Here is a 16,137-nt window from a genome sequence, read left to right as displayed (position 1 = left end):
TAGTCAACATCAGGAGACTCACTCAGTCAAAATGTACATGCTACAACATATCAACTGCCTGTGCATTCATCCATTTTAAATACTTTTAATTTGAAATGTGCTGTTTTATGGATTATATTAAGTTACTATGTGGGCTTTTATTTTGAAAAGGATTTGTACTTCCGGGTTGTGAACTTTTCCGTTTCCTAGTTTTAACATTACTTACTAGCTATCTTTTGGAGAGCAGCAAAGAATACTGTTTTTTTTWAAGGTAAGTAAATTGATCTGATCAAAATGATAACACATTTGCATTACAGTATAACAATACAGGCAAATAAGGAGAGACTTCACGAACATTCTTGTCGAATATTTGTGAGTGACAACCTTTTTTTTTTCTGGATTTTGCCTTCTCCGTTAGCTCAACAAGCAAACTTGTTTCCGTTATCATGAACTATTTTGTTAGTTTTATCTCATTTTAGTTGGTCTTTGTGACAYCCTCAAAGTGTTTGTGTTATGAAACAAATGTTCGATATTGTTTTTTTCTGAGGTTAGAGTAAGCTAACGCGTCTTGCTAAAGAAAAGAGGGATGCCTGATATGTTTCAGATAAATGCTAGGCTAATGCTACAAAGCCGTTTAGCTAGCTAACGTTAACTGGCTAGCCAGGGGCACCGCTTCAATCGCATCCAGCTATAAAAGAACGCGTATATCTCCGTTATCAAGGAAGAGAGAAAGTCCGTTATCTGCTATAGGGGTTCTCAAACTTTCTGGAGCCCGGGACCCCTTTTGTGATAGGTAATTCACAGTGGTGGAAAAAGTACCTAATTGTCATACTTGAGTAAAAGTAAAGATTACCTTAATAGAAAATGACTCAAGTGAAAGTCACCCAGTAAAATACTACTTGAGTATAAGTCTAAAAGTATTTGGTTTTAAATATACTTAAGTATCAAAAGTGTAATTTCTCAAATATACTCAAGTATCAGAAGGAAAAGTATAAATAATTGCATWAAAAAAAAAAAAAAAATTAAGCAAACCAGACCACCGTTTTCTTATTTTGTATTTTTATTTACGCCGGCTAGCCAGGGGGGAACACCAACAGTCAGACATTTACAAATTAAGCATGTGTATTTAGTGAGTGCCATTTCAGAGGCAGTAGGGATGACGAGGGATTTAATCTTTAAGTGCATGAATTGGACCATTTCGTTGTCCTGCTAAGCATTCAAAATGTAACGAGTATTTTTTTGGGTGTCAGCGAAAATGTAAAAAGTATACTCTTTTTTTTAGGAATGTAGTGAAGTTAAAGTTGTCAAGAATACAAATAGTAAAGTACAGATACCCCCAAAAAMTACTTAAGTAAAAAATACTTTAAAACTACTAAAGTACTTTACACCACTGCAAATTCATCAGGAACCCTCTCATAATCAGAACACAATTTGAGTGAGAAAGTATAGGATACAAGGAGTTTTACTATGACGTTGGCAGTGCATGGCGGGACGAACCAAGTCTCGGCCCCTAGGAAGGAAATGTTTTTGCAAATTTTTGATTATTATATTTTTTCCCAGTTTCGAGAATTTTCTGCAATTCTACAAAAAAAATCATGAGGCAGAGAGCCTTTTTGTTGTTGCAGCTTTAAACCTCAAATMSTGCAATTCTACACAGTCTCATGGCAGTTACAAAGCTTGAATTACAGTGCATTTATGTTGTAAAACATTTTAAGGGTAATACCAAGAAGTGTTGAGTTGAACAATGTATGAATGGTGGACTACTGTGGATACCAATATCCCTGCGAGCCTCCCATGCCCAWGTTGCCTAGAGTTAAGAACATGAATTATAGATTAAAGGAGCTATATGTATATCTACAGTACTAGTGGAATGATAGTGTTAAACTGTATTTTTTTATTGGCCACACAAAATAGCATTCTTATGGTGCAGCCTTCTTATTAGTCAACAAAAGACRGACCATCTCTTATTAMATTTACTGGAGTCAGCAAATCTCTTGTAAAATTGACTGGGGCTGAGTTTGACACTTACCTTTTGATGGACCCCAGTCAATTTCACAAGGAGATTTGCTGGCCCCAGTCAGTTTGACAACAAAATACAATCTGTCTTTTGTTGACCAATAAAATGGCTGCACCATTAGAATCCATTTTTTTATTTTGAGATCTGGCTGTGGATCCCCTGCYGGACCCCACTTTGAGAACCCCTGATCTACAAGATGGGTTATTGACAATGACTGTAGTTTATTGACTGTACCAACTGTCTTTGCTGTCAAGGTGCAGCAACAAAAAAAATCTTATAAAAAGGTTTACATTGTTTAATMATTTTATTAATAAACAATCTTGCTTATTGGCCGTAGTCTTTTTTAATGTGTATATAATTGTTTGCTCCAAATTGCTGCAGCTAAGAGAAACTATTTTTTGTTTATCTTGTAGCCCCAAGTGACTGATAGTGATGCATGGGACATGTTATTGACAGCCTTTGGAAAGATTCTGAATGGGAGGGCTTGCATCTGAGAACTGACTGCAGCCACAAATCACCAGTCACATTTTCCCTGCAGCCGACCCGACTGCAACTACCATTATTCCAGCCCGTAATTAACCTGACATGTCTCAACCGAAGGAGTCAGGCGATCGTGGGAAAGACAGGGAGCGGGGCGCCCGTCCCAAGGTGAGACAGAGCCGGTCTGAGGAGAGAAGAGATGCTGGTGGAAGAGGAAAGAAAAAAGGCCAGACATCCCGTGAGCAGCAAGCTGCGGAGCGGCCTGTCAGCGATGGGTTTCAGTATGGGGACCTGCTGACTGGTCTGGAGCCCAGGGACCGCTGCTCCTCCTCTCCCCTGAAGGAGGGCAGGAGATGGCAGGGCCTRGAGGGGGTCACTTCACTCAGCCAGGACAGGGGGACAGCCAGGCTGGCACAGGGGACACCTGAGCCACCAGCCAGTGAGGCTGAGGGCAGGGGGGCAGGTGGCAGTCGCACACTCCGCCAAAAGATCCAGGATGCCATGGGGCAGTGTTTCCCCATAAAGACCAACACTCCATCGCCATCATCGTCCAGTTCCACTCAGCAGGTCTTTATGCCACAAGCTGCAGCTGCTGCAGGGGCTGCCTCCTCGCGGCGCAAGATCCACCTTAGTGAACTCATGCTGGACGATTGTCCCTTCGCTGCAGGCACCGAGCTGGCTCAGAAGTGGTACCTCATCAAGCAGCACACAGCCCCCATCTCCACACCTCCTATAGTGGACACCTTGGTGGTCAGCACTAGTGCCTCTGCCTCAAACATGGCTGCYGTGGTGGAGGATGTGGATGACCGGTTGCGAGAGCGCAGGCGCATCAGCATCGAGCAAGGCGTAGAGCCACCTCCCAACGCAGAGATCCACACGTTTGAAGTGACGGCCCAGATCAACCCTCTGTACAAGCTGGGGCCCAAACTGGCCCATGGTATGAATGAGCTTGCAGGGGACGACAGGGCTACCATTCACCAGCAACAGCAGCTGCTTCTCCARAGGCAACAGCAGCACCAGCTCCTGCTGCAGAGCTGTCTGGACACTCTGGATGAGGTGGTGGCTGTGGCCGCCTCCTCTTCTGCCTCAGCATCTGCCTTGGTCCCTGTCTGTGAGGCTGCTTCTGTCCCTGACCTTGTGGATGACCCTGAGGTCACAGCCAGCCTCCAGCCAACCAGAGCTGCCGTCCCCCAGGCTGAGGGTCCCCCTACTCAGGACGGCTATCGCATCCACACCCAGATCGACTACATCCACTGTCTGGTGCCTGACCTGCTGCAGATCACTAACCTACCCTGCTACTGGGGTGTGATGGACCGCTATGAGGCCGAGACTCTGCTGGAGGGYAAGCMAGAGGGCACCTTCCTCCTCCGCGACTCAGCCCAGGAAGACTACCTCTTCTCYGTCAGCTTCCGCCGCTAYGGCCGCTCGCTGCACGCCCGCATCGAGCAGTGGAACCACAACTTCAGCTTCGACGTGCACGACCCCAGTGTTTTCCATGCACCCACCGTCACAGGGCTGCTGGAGCACTACAAGGACCCCAACTCCTGCATGTTCTTCGAGCCTCTGCTGTCCAACCCCATCCACCGCACCCTGCCCTTCAGCCTGCAGCACGTGTGCAGGGCGGTGATCAGCAGCCGCACCACCTACGACGGCATCAACGTGCTGCCCATCCCCAACACCCTGAAGAAACACCTGAAGGAGTACCATTACAAGCAAAGGGTGAGGGTACGGAGGATGGACACCTGGTGGGAATAACAAAGACCTTCTGGTGGAAGTGAACCACAACTAGGCTACTAACTAAACACTCAATGGAGGCGGGCCTCGCTCAGTGGACAACCAGTTGACTCACTCCATTTTTTTTTTTAATTAACATATACTTACCTACTGCATTCACTGTATACCTAGCTACCTGTTTTATTTATTATTTGCCGTATATGATGTCTTACACTTGTCTCAAACTCTGTGGATATTATGTTAATTCAATTACGATGCACATACACATTTTTCTTTGCTCACAATAAACTTCAGAAGTATCGTAATGAAACACCATGTGTGAGGGGATGTATCAATTCTTTGGGTTGACGTGAACAGAATCCAGGCTGATTTGGTGGATGAGTTATGGAGCACATASAGGTTTAATAATGTGTCAGTTAATTACCATTGCCAAATGTAGGCTACTGGAAACTAACAGATGTGACTGTATATGAATGACAACCTGCTGGAAAACTGCTGAGGACCTGGCTGGTGGTATAAACCATTTGCACATTTTTTATTTTTTTATTTTGTGTCATTCCTTTTGAAGGCAAAAGAAAGGTACTTCAGTGAATTTTTGACTCGTCCTAATAACCTTGAATAATCCAATACTTTCCTATATAGCCTATAGTTTTCAGATGTAAACTAAAACTATGGGGTGTAAGGCAGGTAAATGTCTTGAGTTTCTATCCATGTGAGATGTTATTGTTACTTCCTTTCAAATTAGCGAACATTGAAGCCATTGCTGAATGCTTAACACAAAATGAATCAAATTGAATAAGAGTTGAAACCATTTCTCAGTGTTGGAGAAAACAGTGRTAATAGAGCAGTTTTGTGTTAGTGCTGAGAACAACATGAAGCAGCAACTGCTGAGAATAGCTCCATCTCCTCTGAAGTTTGGAAGTAGATCTGTCTAGCTTCAGTCTATTGATCTTCTCAGCCTACCACTGAGCCTGTGTTGGAATCAGAGGAATGGTGATGGAAGCACATATACGCTACTTTTACGTTTTGATCATTGAGTCATTGTGCCTTGTGCTTGGAGGCTGTTGGTGTAGCCTGGTCAAATATAGACATTCCAGCATGATGGTGATTTTAGGATGGCCTCCATTTTGTATAGCGATGTGATCTCAATATCATGTTACAGTACTGGCTATATCAAAAGGGAGGATTGTATCAACAATGAGCTTTAAAAAAATAAATCTGCCTTTTTAGTACCATGTTCTCACATGACATGAACATTTACCAAGCTGTTGAATTTATGCCATCTCTCTGTTGATGATGTTTGGGCCTGGAAGGCTGATGAAATGATACATATATTTGCACATTTACACATACCTCTGGCTGGGACTAAAAGCCCATCTGGAAGAATTCAGATAAGTACTCTAAAGTGACAGACAGGAAATTATATTTGCATGCAGTGCATTCGGAAAGATATCAGACCCCTTACCATTTTCCACATTTTGTTACGTTACAGCCTTATTCTAAAATTGATTAAAATAAGGAGTACCATTTTTTTCCTCATCAATCTACACACAATACCCCACAATGACAAAGCGAAATCAGGTTTTTAGACATTTTTGAAAATGTATTAAAAATATAAATACCTAGTTTACATAATTATTCAGACCCTTTGCTAAGAGACTCAAAATTGAGCTCAGGTGCATCCTGTTTCCATTGATCATCCTTGAGATGTTTTTACAACTTGATTGGAGTCCACCTGTGGTAAATTCAATTGATTGGACATGATTTGGAAAGGCACATACCTGTCTATATAAGGTCCCACAGTTGACAGTGCATTTCAAAGCATAAACCAAGCCATGAGGTCGAAGGAATTGTCTGTAGAGCTCTGAGACAGGATTGTGTCGAGGCACAGATCTGGGGAAGGGTACCCAAAAGKGTCTGCAGCATTGAAGGTCCCCAAGAATACAGTGCCCATCATTAAATGTAAGAAGTTTGGAACCACCAAGACTCTACCTAGAGCTGGCTGCCTGGCCAAACTGAGCTATCGGGGTAGAAGGGCCTTGGTCCTTGCACCCCTCCACCAATCAGGCCTTTATGGTAGAGTGGCCAGACGGAAGACACTCCTTAGTAAAAGGCACATGGCAGACCACTTTGAGTTTACCAAAAGGACTCTCAGACCATGAGAAACAAGATTCTCTGGTCTGATGAAACCAAGATTGAACTCTTTGGCCTAAATGCCAAATRTCMCGTCTGGAGGAAACCAGGYACTGCTCATCACCTGGCCAATACCATCCCTCCGGTGAAGCATGGTGGTGGCATCATCATGCTGTGGGGATGTTTTTCAGTGGCAGGGAATGGGAGAGTAGTCAGGATCGAGGGAAAGATGAWCRGMGCAAAGTACAGAGAGATCCTTGATGAAAACCTKCTCCAGAGYGCTCAGGACCTCAGACTGGGGCGAMGGTTCACCTTCCAACAGGACAAAGACCCTAAGCACACAGCCAAGACAACGTAGGAATGGCTTCGGAACAAATCTCCAAATGTCCTTGAGTGGCCCAGACAAGGCCCGGACTTGAACCCAATCGAACATCTCTGGAGAGAACTGAAAATTACTGCAGCGACGCTCCCCATCCGACCTGACAGCTTGAGAGGATCTGCAGAGAAGAATGGGAGAAACTCCCCAAATKTARGTGTGCCAAGCCTTGTAGCGTCATACCCAAGAAGACTCGAGTCTGTAATCACTGCCAAAGGTGCTTTAGCAAAGTACTGAGTAAAGGGTCTGAATAGTTATGTAAATGTGATATTTCATTTTTATATATACACACACACACACACACATTTAACAACATTTTTTTGTTTTGTTGATATTAAAAATGGTGATTGCTTTGTGATTATGGGGTATTGTGTGTAGATTGATGAGGGGAAAAAACTATTTAATTTTAGAAGAAGGCAAAACGTTACAAAATATGGAAAAAGTCAAGGGGCCGGAATACTTTCCGAATGCGCTTTATGTAAATAAGAACTATCCCTTTAGTAAATTAAAKWAATTAATTCCTTCSTAAATGTTCCCAAACGAGACTTAGAGGGCAAACAACATTTCATGCAAGGACTTTCATTTGACTGGTTATCGGGGACCCATTCAAGGATTAATTGCATAATTTACCGATGCAGTGGCGTGATTGACTACTTTGTGTGAACAGCATTTCATATTCATGGCAACACACAAAGAGAGGCCTCTTTGCTAATTTATGTGTGCAGTGTGCAATAATCACAGTGGACAGCCGTCCTAATATTAATGAGTGAGCATGGAGAATGGATCAGTACTGTCTGCAGCCATCTTAGGAATCTTCACCGTGGTATGTCTTCAGATGGATGATTTGATTCACTGGAGAGCATTTATTTTATTATGCTACTGTTTGTATTTAACCTTTTATCCACTAAGGAGGATGTCACCATTGTTACGAACCGGCTCGTAGCCCGTAACAAAGAGGAAGACAACGCAGAGATAAAGAAATAACAAACATATTAAATAAAGTAAACTATATACAAGTAATGGAGTGTGTAGTCAGTAGTGTAAGTGAGTGGATGTGTGCATAGATGGTGATAATGAGGGGTGTTGAGAGGTGCCAAAATAAACTAAACACAAAGAAGTACCAAAATGCCACAACCAAAAACAGTGTCTGTGTGGAGTGTCTTTAATGTATGGGGGAAAGGTGCATTTATCCCCTGGACACACCTGGGCCCAGGTGTGTCTTATTTTGCTGACGACCCTCCTGGCTCTTCCCACCGACATCCTATTAAGGAAAACAAGAGCCAGGACAAAGAATTCGTCAGACAGAGTGGGAGGGTCATCACACCATACTATAAGAGCAGTTCCATGGCAGCACTCAAGCTTGTACTCAAAATGCACAGTATTAGGGAGCCATCCCACTGGGCACAGATGTTGCCAGGCTAGAGATTCATATGCATACATTAAACTCATTCAACTTTAGATATTTTTCTTGAGTTTTCTCTGTAGCTCTCCTCTTTAGAATTGATCAGGGTTAGGCATTKCCCACCCAAAATGTCATGTTGCCCACCCAATGGATTATGCCGGAGTTATGTTAAACATTTAAAATTGAAGTAAGCAAGCTTTGAACAGCCAAAACATTTGTGACTGCCCACCAAGGCATAATCTTAGAACTGGCCCTGGAGTTAATGTCCATGTCCTGTATCTCTTACTATCCTGGCCCTGGAGTTAATGTCCATGTCCTGTATCTCTTACTATCCTGGCCCTGGAGTTAATGTCCATGTCCTGTATCTCTTACTATCCTGGCCCTGGAGTTAATGTCCATGTCCTGTATCTCTTACTATCCTGGCCCTGGAGTTAATGTCCATGTCCTGTATCTCTTACTATCCTGGCCCTGCCTCTGACTTGTTCAATTTTCCACCAACTGTTTTTATGATGTGTGATTGATACAATCAGTTTGCACAGTGGGAACTACACTAACACATGTTATTAGGGAGGGATGATTGCATACTGTGCTGCTGTGAAGAAGAGCGCAGCTTTCCATTGGCAAAACTATCTTGTTTGGCTGATTACCAACTATGTTTGTGTATATAGTAAAAACATTTTTTAAATTCAGATATCTGTCCAAACAACCTTAATTGGATTTAGAGTGCTGTACAAAGAGTGCTGTTCTGGCTGRTTAGGTTTAGGTGTTGTGGGAAACTGGTAATACTTTCATTGAGTGTCCCTTTATCAGCAAGCCTTTTAGACACGGTAAGAATTGCCCTTGTACCCAAAATTCACTGAAGTGGACTCAATGGTTTCAAATGAGTGAGGAAAGTAACACTGTTTTTGGTTTATGACTGTGTCTAAAATTAGTCACCATACTATGTTTAGCTTCAGTCTAATTAGAATCATCCCATCTGCCATCAACACCTACGACTGCAATCTCTCATGTTGTTTTTCCCTTTTACACATCATTCTCAGTACAACCTACAGAGCAGAGGATCAGTATTAACGCTGCTGTACAGCCAGGAATGCAGTAGGTGGCTCTAAAGAGCTTCAGCAGACTGTGTGTGTGCAGTAGACGGAGGGTGGTTGGGGGTGGGGTGCTGTGGGGGGAGTGTGACTGCTGCAGCTGCCAGCGCCCTGGCTCTCATCATGCAGGCATTACAGGCGGCGGGGGAGAGGGAGGACTTTACTGCGCCTGGATCAACTTGCCCAGAGGGACACCAGGCACAAGCAAGGCAGAAAGCTGATTGGCCACACATACTTAGTCTGTTTGTATCTGTTGGGTCCTCTTCTTCCTTTGAGGGAGAATATTTTTCCTCTGAGCCTAATCTGTAGAATAAGAAATCCGGGGTGTGGAGAATAAGCTTGGAATGTTCACAACACCTGAAGACAATACGTTCCCAAATAATCTGTGGTTTATAATCCTAAAGAACAGTGAAATGGCTCAACTTTGGGGAAACCGACATCTCTTTTGAGAGGGAGATGTAGACGGGTGGGGAATCAGTCTCGCAGGGGTGGTAATGATGTCTGTGTCTGTATGTATTGAGTACTGAGCAGGAATATAATCATRAGAATCATCCACTCGGTATCTAGGTATGAATTCAGAGGAGGGTGTATCCAATTGATTCCAGATTCATGCAGGATGGATAAGGCTTGACAAGATAGATTCCTCCGGTCCACCCAGGGAGGAGGAAAACATTTCACAGAGCAAGCAGGAGTTGTGCAGGCAGAGGAAATTCTGCAGCTGACAAGTTCTTTCACTAATGTTACTAAATTAATGCCACAGGAGGCTGGTGGCACCTTAATTGGGGAGGACGGGCTCATAGTAATGGCTGGAACGGAATCAATGGTATGTTATTTARCACGTCAAAAACATSGTTTCCATATGTTTGATACCATTCCATTCCAGCCATTATTATGAGCCATCCTCCTTTCAGCAGCCTCCTGTGAATGAATCCCACTGAAGTTCAGCCTTGAGTATGGATTGCATTATGAATCATCAAAGCTACAGAACTGTTTCATCGATTTTATTTTCCTTTCACCAAATTAACACATTTGCGTCATTATAGCAGTACTTCTCATAACAGTCTTGAAATTTTGCCGAACTGGGTAACTTTTGTTCCCTGCAAACAACATTTCGTGAACATATTGAATATCACTATCAGTGATACTCTTGCAGTAGTCTATTGTAGATATTCCTCTATATTTAATAACGTAGTATTTGAGCACAGCTTCTTTTTTGTGATCCAATATATTCTTGTTTGCTAAGGGCTTTTTGTACAGTGCCTTCGGAAGTATTCAGACCCCTTGACTTTTTCCACATTTTGTTACGTTACAGCCGTATTCTAAAATGTATTAAATAAAAAAATATCCTCATCAATCTACACATAATACCCCAGAATGACAAAGCGAAACAAKTTTTTTGAAATTTTTGCAATGTATTAAAAACAGAAATACCTTATTACATAAGTAATCAGACCCTTTGCWATGAGATTTGAATTAGAGCTCAGGTGCATCCTGTTTCCATTGATCAACCTTGAGATGTTTCTACGACTTGATTGGAGTCCACCTGTGGTAAATTCAATTGATTGCACTTGATATGGAAAGACTCACACCTGTCTATATATGGTCCCATAGTTGACAGTGCATGTCAGAGCAACAACCAAGCCATGAGGTTGAAGGAACTGTCCATAGAGCTCCGAGACAGGATTGTGTCGAGGGACAGATCTGGGGAAAGTTACCAAAAAATGTCTGCAGCATTGAAGGTCCCCAAGAACAAAGTGGCCTCCATTATTCTTAAATGTAAGAAGTTGGGAACCACCAAAACTCTTCCTAGAGCTGGCTGCCCGGCCAAACTGAGCAATCGGGGGAGAAGGGCCTTGTTCAGGGATGTGGCCAAGAACCCAATGGTCACTCTGACAGAGCTCTAGTGTTAATCTGTGGAGATGGGAGAGCCTTCCAGAAGGACAACCATCTCAGTAGCACTCCACAAAACAGGCCTTTATGGTAGAGTGGCCAGATGGAAATCACGCCTCAGTAAAAGGCACTTGACAGCCCGCTTTGTAGTTTGCCAAAAGGCACCAAAAGTACTCTGACCACAAAAAACAAGATTCTCTGGTCTGATGAAACCAAGATCGAACTCTGTGACCTGAATGCAAAGCATCACTTCTGGAGGAAACCTGGGACCATTTTTCAGGGACTGGGAGACTAGTCAGAATCGAAAGATGCAAAGATGAACGGAGCAAAGTACAGAGAGATCCTTGATGAAAACCTGCTCCAGAGCGCTAAAGACCTCAGATTGGGGCGAAGGTTCACCTTCCAACAGGACAACGACGCTAAGCACACAGCCAAGACAACACAGGAGTGGCTTCAGGACAAGTCTCTGAATGTCCTTGAATGGCCCAGCCAGAGCCCGGACTTGAACCCGATCGAACATCTCTGGAGAGAACTGAAAATAGCTGTGCACTAACGCTCCCCTTCCAACCTGACAGAGCTTGAGAGGATCTGTGGAGAAGAATGGGAGAAACTCCGCAAATATAGATGAGCCAAGCTTGTAGCATCATACCCAAGAAGACTTGATGCTGTAATTGCTGCCAAAGGTGCTTCAACACAAATATAAATCAGCAAAAATGTTTTTAAAAGTTTTTGCTTTGTCATTATGGGGTATTGTGTGTAGATTGGTACTGTATGTCCTTGCACCACAAAGAAACAGTACATTGTATTTACAATACATTTACAGTGTGCATTGCTTCTTCTTTGAACTTCTGTTTTCCCTGTGGCATACTGTATCTTCATGGCAGAGTTTCCTGCCTGTCTCCTAACCCCTCCCTCTCTCCTGCAGTGACAATTACTTGATGCCACAAAACTGAGGCTGTTCTGAGGACAAAATGGGGTGCAACTCAATATTAGGAGGGTGTTCCTAATGTTTTTTACACTCAATGTATATCAGACACTTGGTGTCATTAAACTATAGCTTTAATTAATGATCTTGTCTCCATACAAATGTCATGATGATGTGACTCACAGAGCAATTCATACACATTTACACTGACAATATGCCATTACACTGTCCGCTGACTGACTTGTGACATGATGTAGGAATGGAAAGGGAGAGGGTCTGTCAAATGGACATGTTGAACTTTGAATCTGTGTTCAACAGTGGAAGCCAGTGTCTCCACAGAAACACAGATGAGGTGCTTGTAAATTTGATCACTTTCAGTATTATTAATGATTTGGTTGTTGGTGCAGCACCAAGCAGCTGCAATCAGGAGCACTGCTCTCTCACGCTCTTGCTCAATAATTAGAAACAGGGTGGATGGAGGGAAGAGGATGCATTTAACCTTCATGTCTCCTTGTTTTCTTCTTAGTGAATTTCCACCTCTTCCAATTTTCCTGCTTGGTTACTGTCAGCATCCTGTTTTTGGAGCAAACTACTGTAATCCAGATGTTCATGAATCAATTGGAATATACACTATATATATACACAAAAGTATGTGGACACCCCTTCAAATGAGTGGATTCAGCTATTGTAGCCAAACCCATTGCTGACAGGTGTATAAAATCGAGCACACAGCCATGCAATCTCCATTGACAAACATTGGCAGTAGAATGGCCTTACTGAAGAGCTCAGTGACTTTCAACGTGGCACTGTCATAGGATGCCACTTTTCCAACAAGTCAGTTCGTAAAATGTCTGCCCTGCTAGAGCTGCCCCGGGCAACTGTAAGTGCTGTTGTTGTGAAGTGGAAACGTCTAGGTAGGCCACACAAGTTCACAGAACGTGACTGCTGAAGCACGTAGCGTGTAAAAATTGCCTGTCCTTGGTTGCAACACTCACTACCGAGTTCCAAACTGCCGCACACAAGCCTAAGATCACCATGCGCAATGCCAAGCGTCGGCTGGAGTGGTGTAAAGCTGGCCGCCATTGGACTCTGGATCAGTAGAAATACGTTTTCTGGAGTGATGAATCACGCTTCACCATCTGGCAGTCCAACGGACGAATCTGGGTTTGGCGGATGCCAGGAAAACGCTACCTGCCTCAATGCATAGTGCCAACTGTAAAGTTTGGTGGAGGAGGTATAATGGTCTGGGGCTGTTTTTCATGGTTCTGGCTAGGCCCCTTAGTTCCAGTGAAGGGAAATCTTAACGCTACAGCACACAATGACATTCTATACGATTATGTGATTCCAACTTTGTGGCAATAGTTTGGGGAAGGCACTTTCACCTTTCAGGATGACAATGCCCCCTTACACAAAGCGAGGCCCATACAGAAATGGTTTGTTGAGATCGGTGTGGAACTTGACTGACCTGCACAGAGCCCTGACCTCAACCCCATCGAACACCTTTGGGATGAATTGGAACACCGACTGTAAGACAGGCCTAATCGCCGAACATCAGTGTCCGACCTCACGAATGCTCTAGTGGCAGAATGGAAGCAAGTCCCCGCAGCAATGTTCCCACATCTAGTGGAAAGCCTTCTCAGAAAGAATGGAGGTTGTTAGAGCAACAAAGGGGGAACCAACTCCATATTAATATTCAAATGAGATGTTTAACGAGCAGTTGTCCACATACTTTTGGCCATGTARTGTATTTGTTGCCCTTTTCTGTTGTCACGTGTGTTTCAAATGACCAGTGCAGTAAATGTTGTAACTGCAATGGTTTTTATTTAATTGGAAAAGTATAATGATATAAACGTTGGCTCTGATTGTGACATTTCAGTGCTCCTTCTCTTGGCATTTAATGCACAAAGACACCTTGGCATTCTGCAGGCAAGCTATTTTTACTTTTTGTAAATTGTTCTCTGCTTAGGAAGGTAGAATGAGAATTATTTCACAGGTAGGGATTTGGGGACTTATTTCTCAAAAAGGTGCTTTTCCATGCTTATCAACAAAATAGACAGAATCCTGAAATGGTGAGTGTAGGATTAGGAGTTGTGAGGACATGCTTTGCTCTGCATCCATAGCTCATTTTGCATTCCAACCAGGATGCTTGGCTTTCCGACAGCCAGACTAGAGGGATCCCAAATTCCTGTCAGAAAAGCACAGGAAGCTGTGACCTCCTTTGAAAGGCTATGAATCAACCTGTTATCTTCAGCACTTCACCAAGAGAAACTCTAATTTGTACATATCAGAGTCCAGTCATGACTGGGTAAATKAACTGTGCAGGGGATTATTCACACCACAATGATAGCCAGCCCACAGTTTGAATCTGGGAATCAAATTTGTATGGCTTTTGGTTAGTGCGTTACACCATTTCTGTAATGCACCAACACCAAATTAAAAAATTGTTACTTTTGTAGAGTGAGAGTGAGTAAGAAATACAGTGTGAGAGAGAGATCTATTGAATTATATTCCTTCAGCACTGCAAGAGCAGACTTAGGTAATGAAGCAGGCACAGCCATTAGCATGCCCTGTGCGTGTCTATTCAAATTAACTCTTGGCCTTGCAACTACGACTCAAAACAACCAGCCCTTCAAGTCCACTGATTAAATGCAGTGCATCCCAACACTGGCTGATTCCCCTCTTATTACCAGTGAAAGCTCAGGCAACCCAAGACAAGTTCCTGGTCTAGAATTCATTCTTGGGTTGCCCATTCAAAGTGTACAATATATCCTGTCAGCAGCATTTGTTCATAAATTATTTTCAATTAAATGGGAAATCTTGGAAGGCCATTGCAAATGAAATGTGCTCACTGCARTTTTCAGGGCAGGCAGGGGAAGTGATTCCCTTTATTCATGTTTATAGTTCCGAGCAAACTGGTAAAAATATCACTGTGGAACTAAAACATGCAATGTTCACTTTGCAAGAAACTTACAGTGGAAGTTTACATACACTTCGGTTGGAGTCATTAAAACTCGTTTCTCAACCACTCCACAAATTTCTTGTTAAACTATAGTTTTGGCAAGTCGGTTAGGACATCTACTTTGTGCATGACACAAGTCATTTTTCCAACAATTGTTTACAGACAGATTATTTTACTTACAATTCACTGTATCACAATTCCAGTGGGTCAGAAGTTTACATACACTAAGCTGCCTTTAAACAGCTTGGAAAATTCCAGAAAATTATGTCATGGCTTTAGAAGCTTCTGACAGGCTAATTTACATTGTTTGAGTCAATTGTAGGTGTACCTGTGGATGTATTTCAAGGCCGACCTTCAAACTCAGTGTCTCTTTGCTTGACATCATTTCCAAACGCCTGAAGGTACCACGTCTGTACAAACAATAGTACGCAAGTATAAACACCATGGGCCCACGCAGCCGTCACACCGCTCAGGAAAGAGATGCGTTCTGTCTCTTAGAGATGAACGTACTTTGGTAAGAAAAGTGCAAATCAATCCCAGAACAACAGCAAAGGACCTTGTGAAGATGCTGGAGGAAACAGGTACAAAAGTATCTATATCCACAGTAAAACGAGTCCTATATCGACCTAATCTGAAAGGCCGCTGAGCAAGGAAGAAGCCACTGCTCCATAAAAGAAGCTAGACTACGGTTTGCAACTGCACATGTGTCACGACTTCTGCCGAAGTTGGTCCCTCTCCTTGTTCGGGCGGCGTTCGGYGGTCGACGTCACCGGTCTTCTAGCCATCGCCGCTCCACCTTTCATTTTCGATTTGTTTTGTCTTGTTTTCCCGCACACCTGGTTAACATTCCCTCATCAGACTAAATGTATATTACCCTCTGTTTCCCCCATGTCTGTGTGTGGAATTGTTCTTTGTGTAGGGTGTTACGCTACAGGCTGGCTTGCGCTAGTTTTGTTTCAAACTTAGGCTTGTTTGTTTTGTTTAATCCGGTTCATGTTACCGTGGTTGTGCTTTGTGCTGCCTCGCCTGTGCCTTTGGGCCAGGGTGTATATTAAAGCTGTCTCTTATACACATCTAGATGTGTATAAGAGACAGGCTCCAAAACCGCCATAAAAAAAGCCAGACTACGGTTTGAAACTGCACATGGGGAC

The 16,137-nt window shown here is 43.2% G+C and overlaps 1 protein-coding gene across 1 annotated transcript; it reads left to right on the top strand.

The window, feature by feature from the left end:
* The first annotated feature begins 168 nt into the window (after positions 1-168).
* socs9 (suppressor of cytokine signaling 9) lies at positions 169-4,525 on the top strand. Its single transcript, XM_023979843.2, has 2 exons — positions 169-250; positions 2,410-4,525. The coding sequence occupies exon 2, from the start codon at positions 2,582-2,584 to the stop codon at positions 4,229-4,231; it is 1,650 nt and encodes a 549-aa protein (XP_023835611.1). The 5' UTR covers positions 169-250; positions 2,410-2,581; the 3' UTR covers positions 4,232-4,525.
* Positions 4,526-16,137: the final 11,612 nt, after the last annotated feature.

This window comes from Salvelinus sp. IW2-2015, linkage group LG4p, assembly GCF_002910315.2.
Source record: "Salvelinus sp. IW2-2015 linkage group LG4p, ASM291031v2, whole genome shotgun sequence".
Taxonomy (NCBI): domain Eukaryota; kingdom Metazoa; phylum Chordata; class Actinopteri; order Salmoniformes; family Salmonidae; genus Salvelinus; species Salvelinus sp. IW2-2015.
Note: the sequence above shows the minus strand (reverse complement) of the source record. Positions and strands in the feature narration are given on the sequence as shown.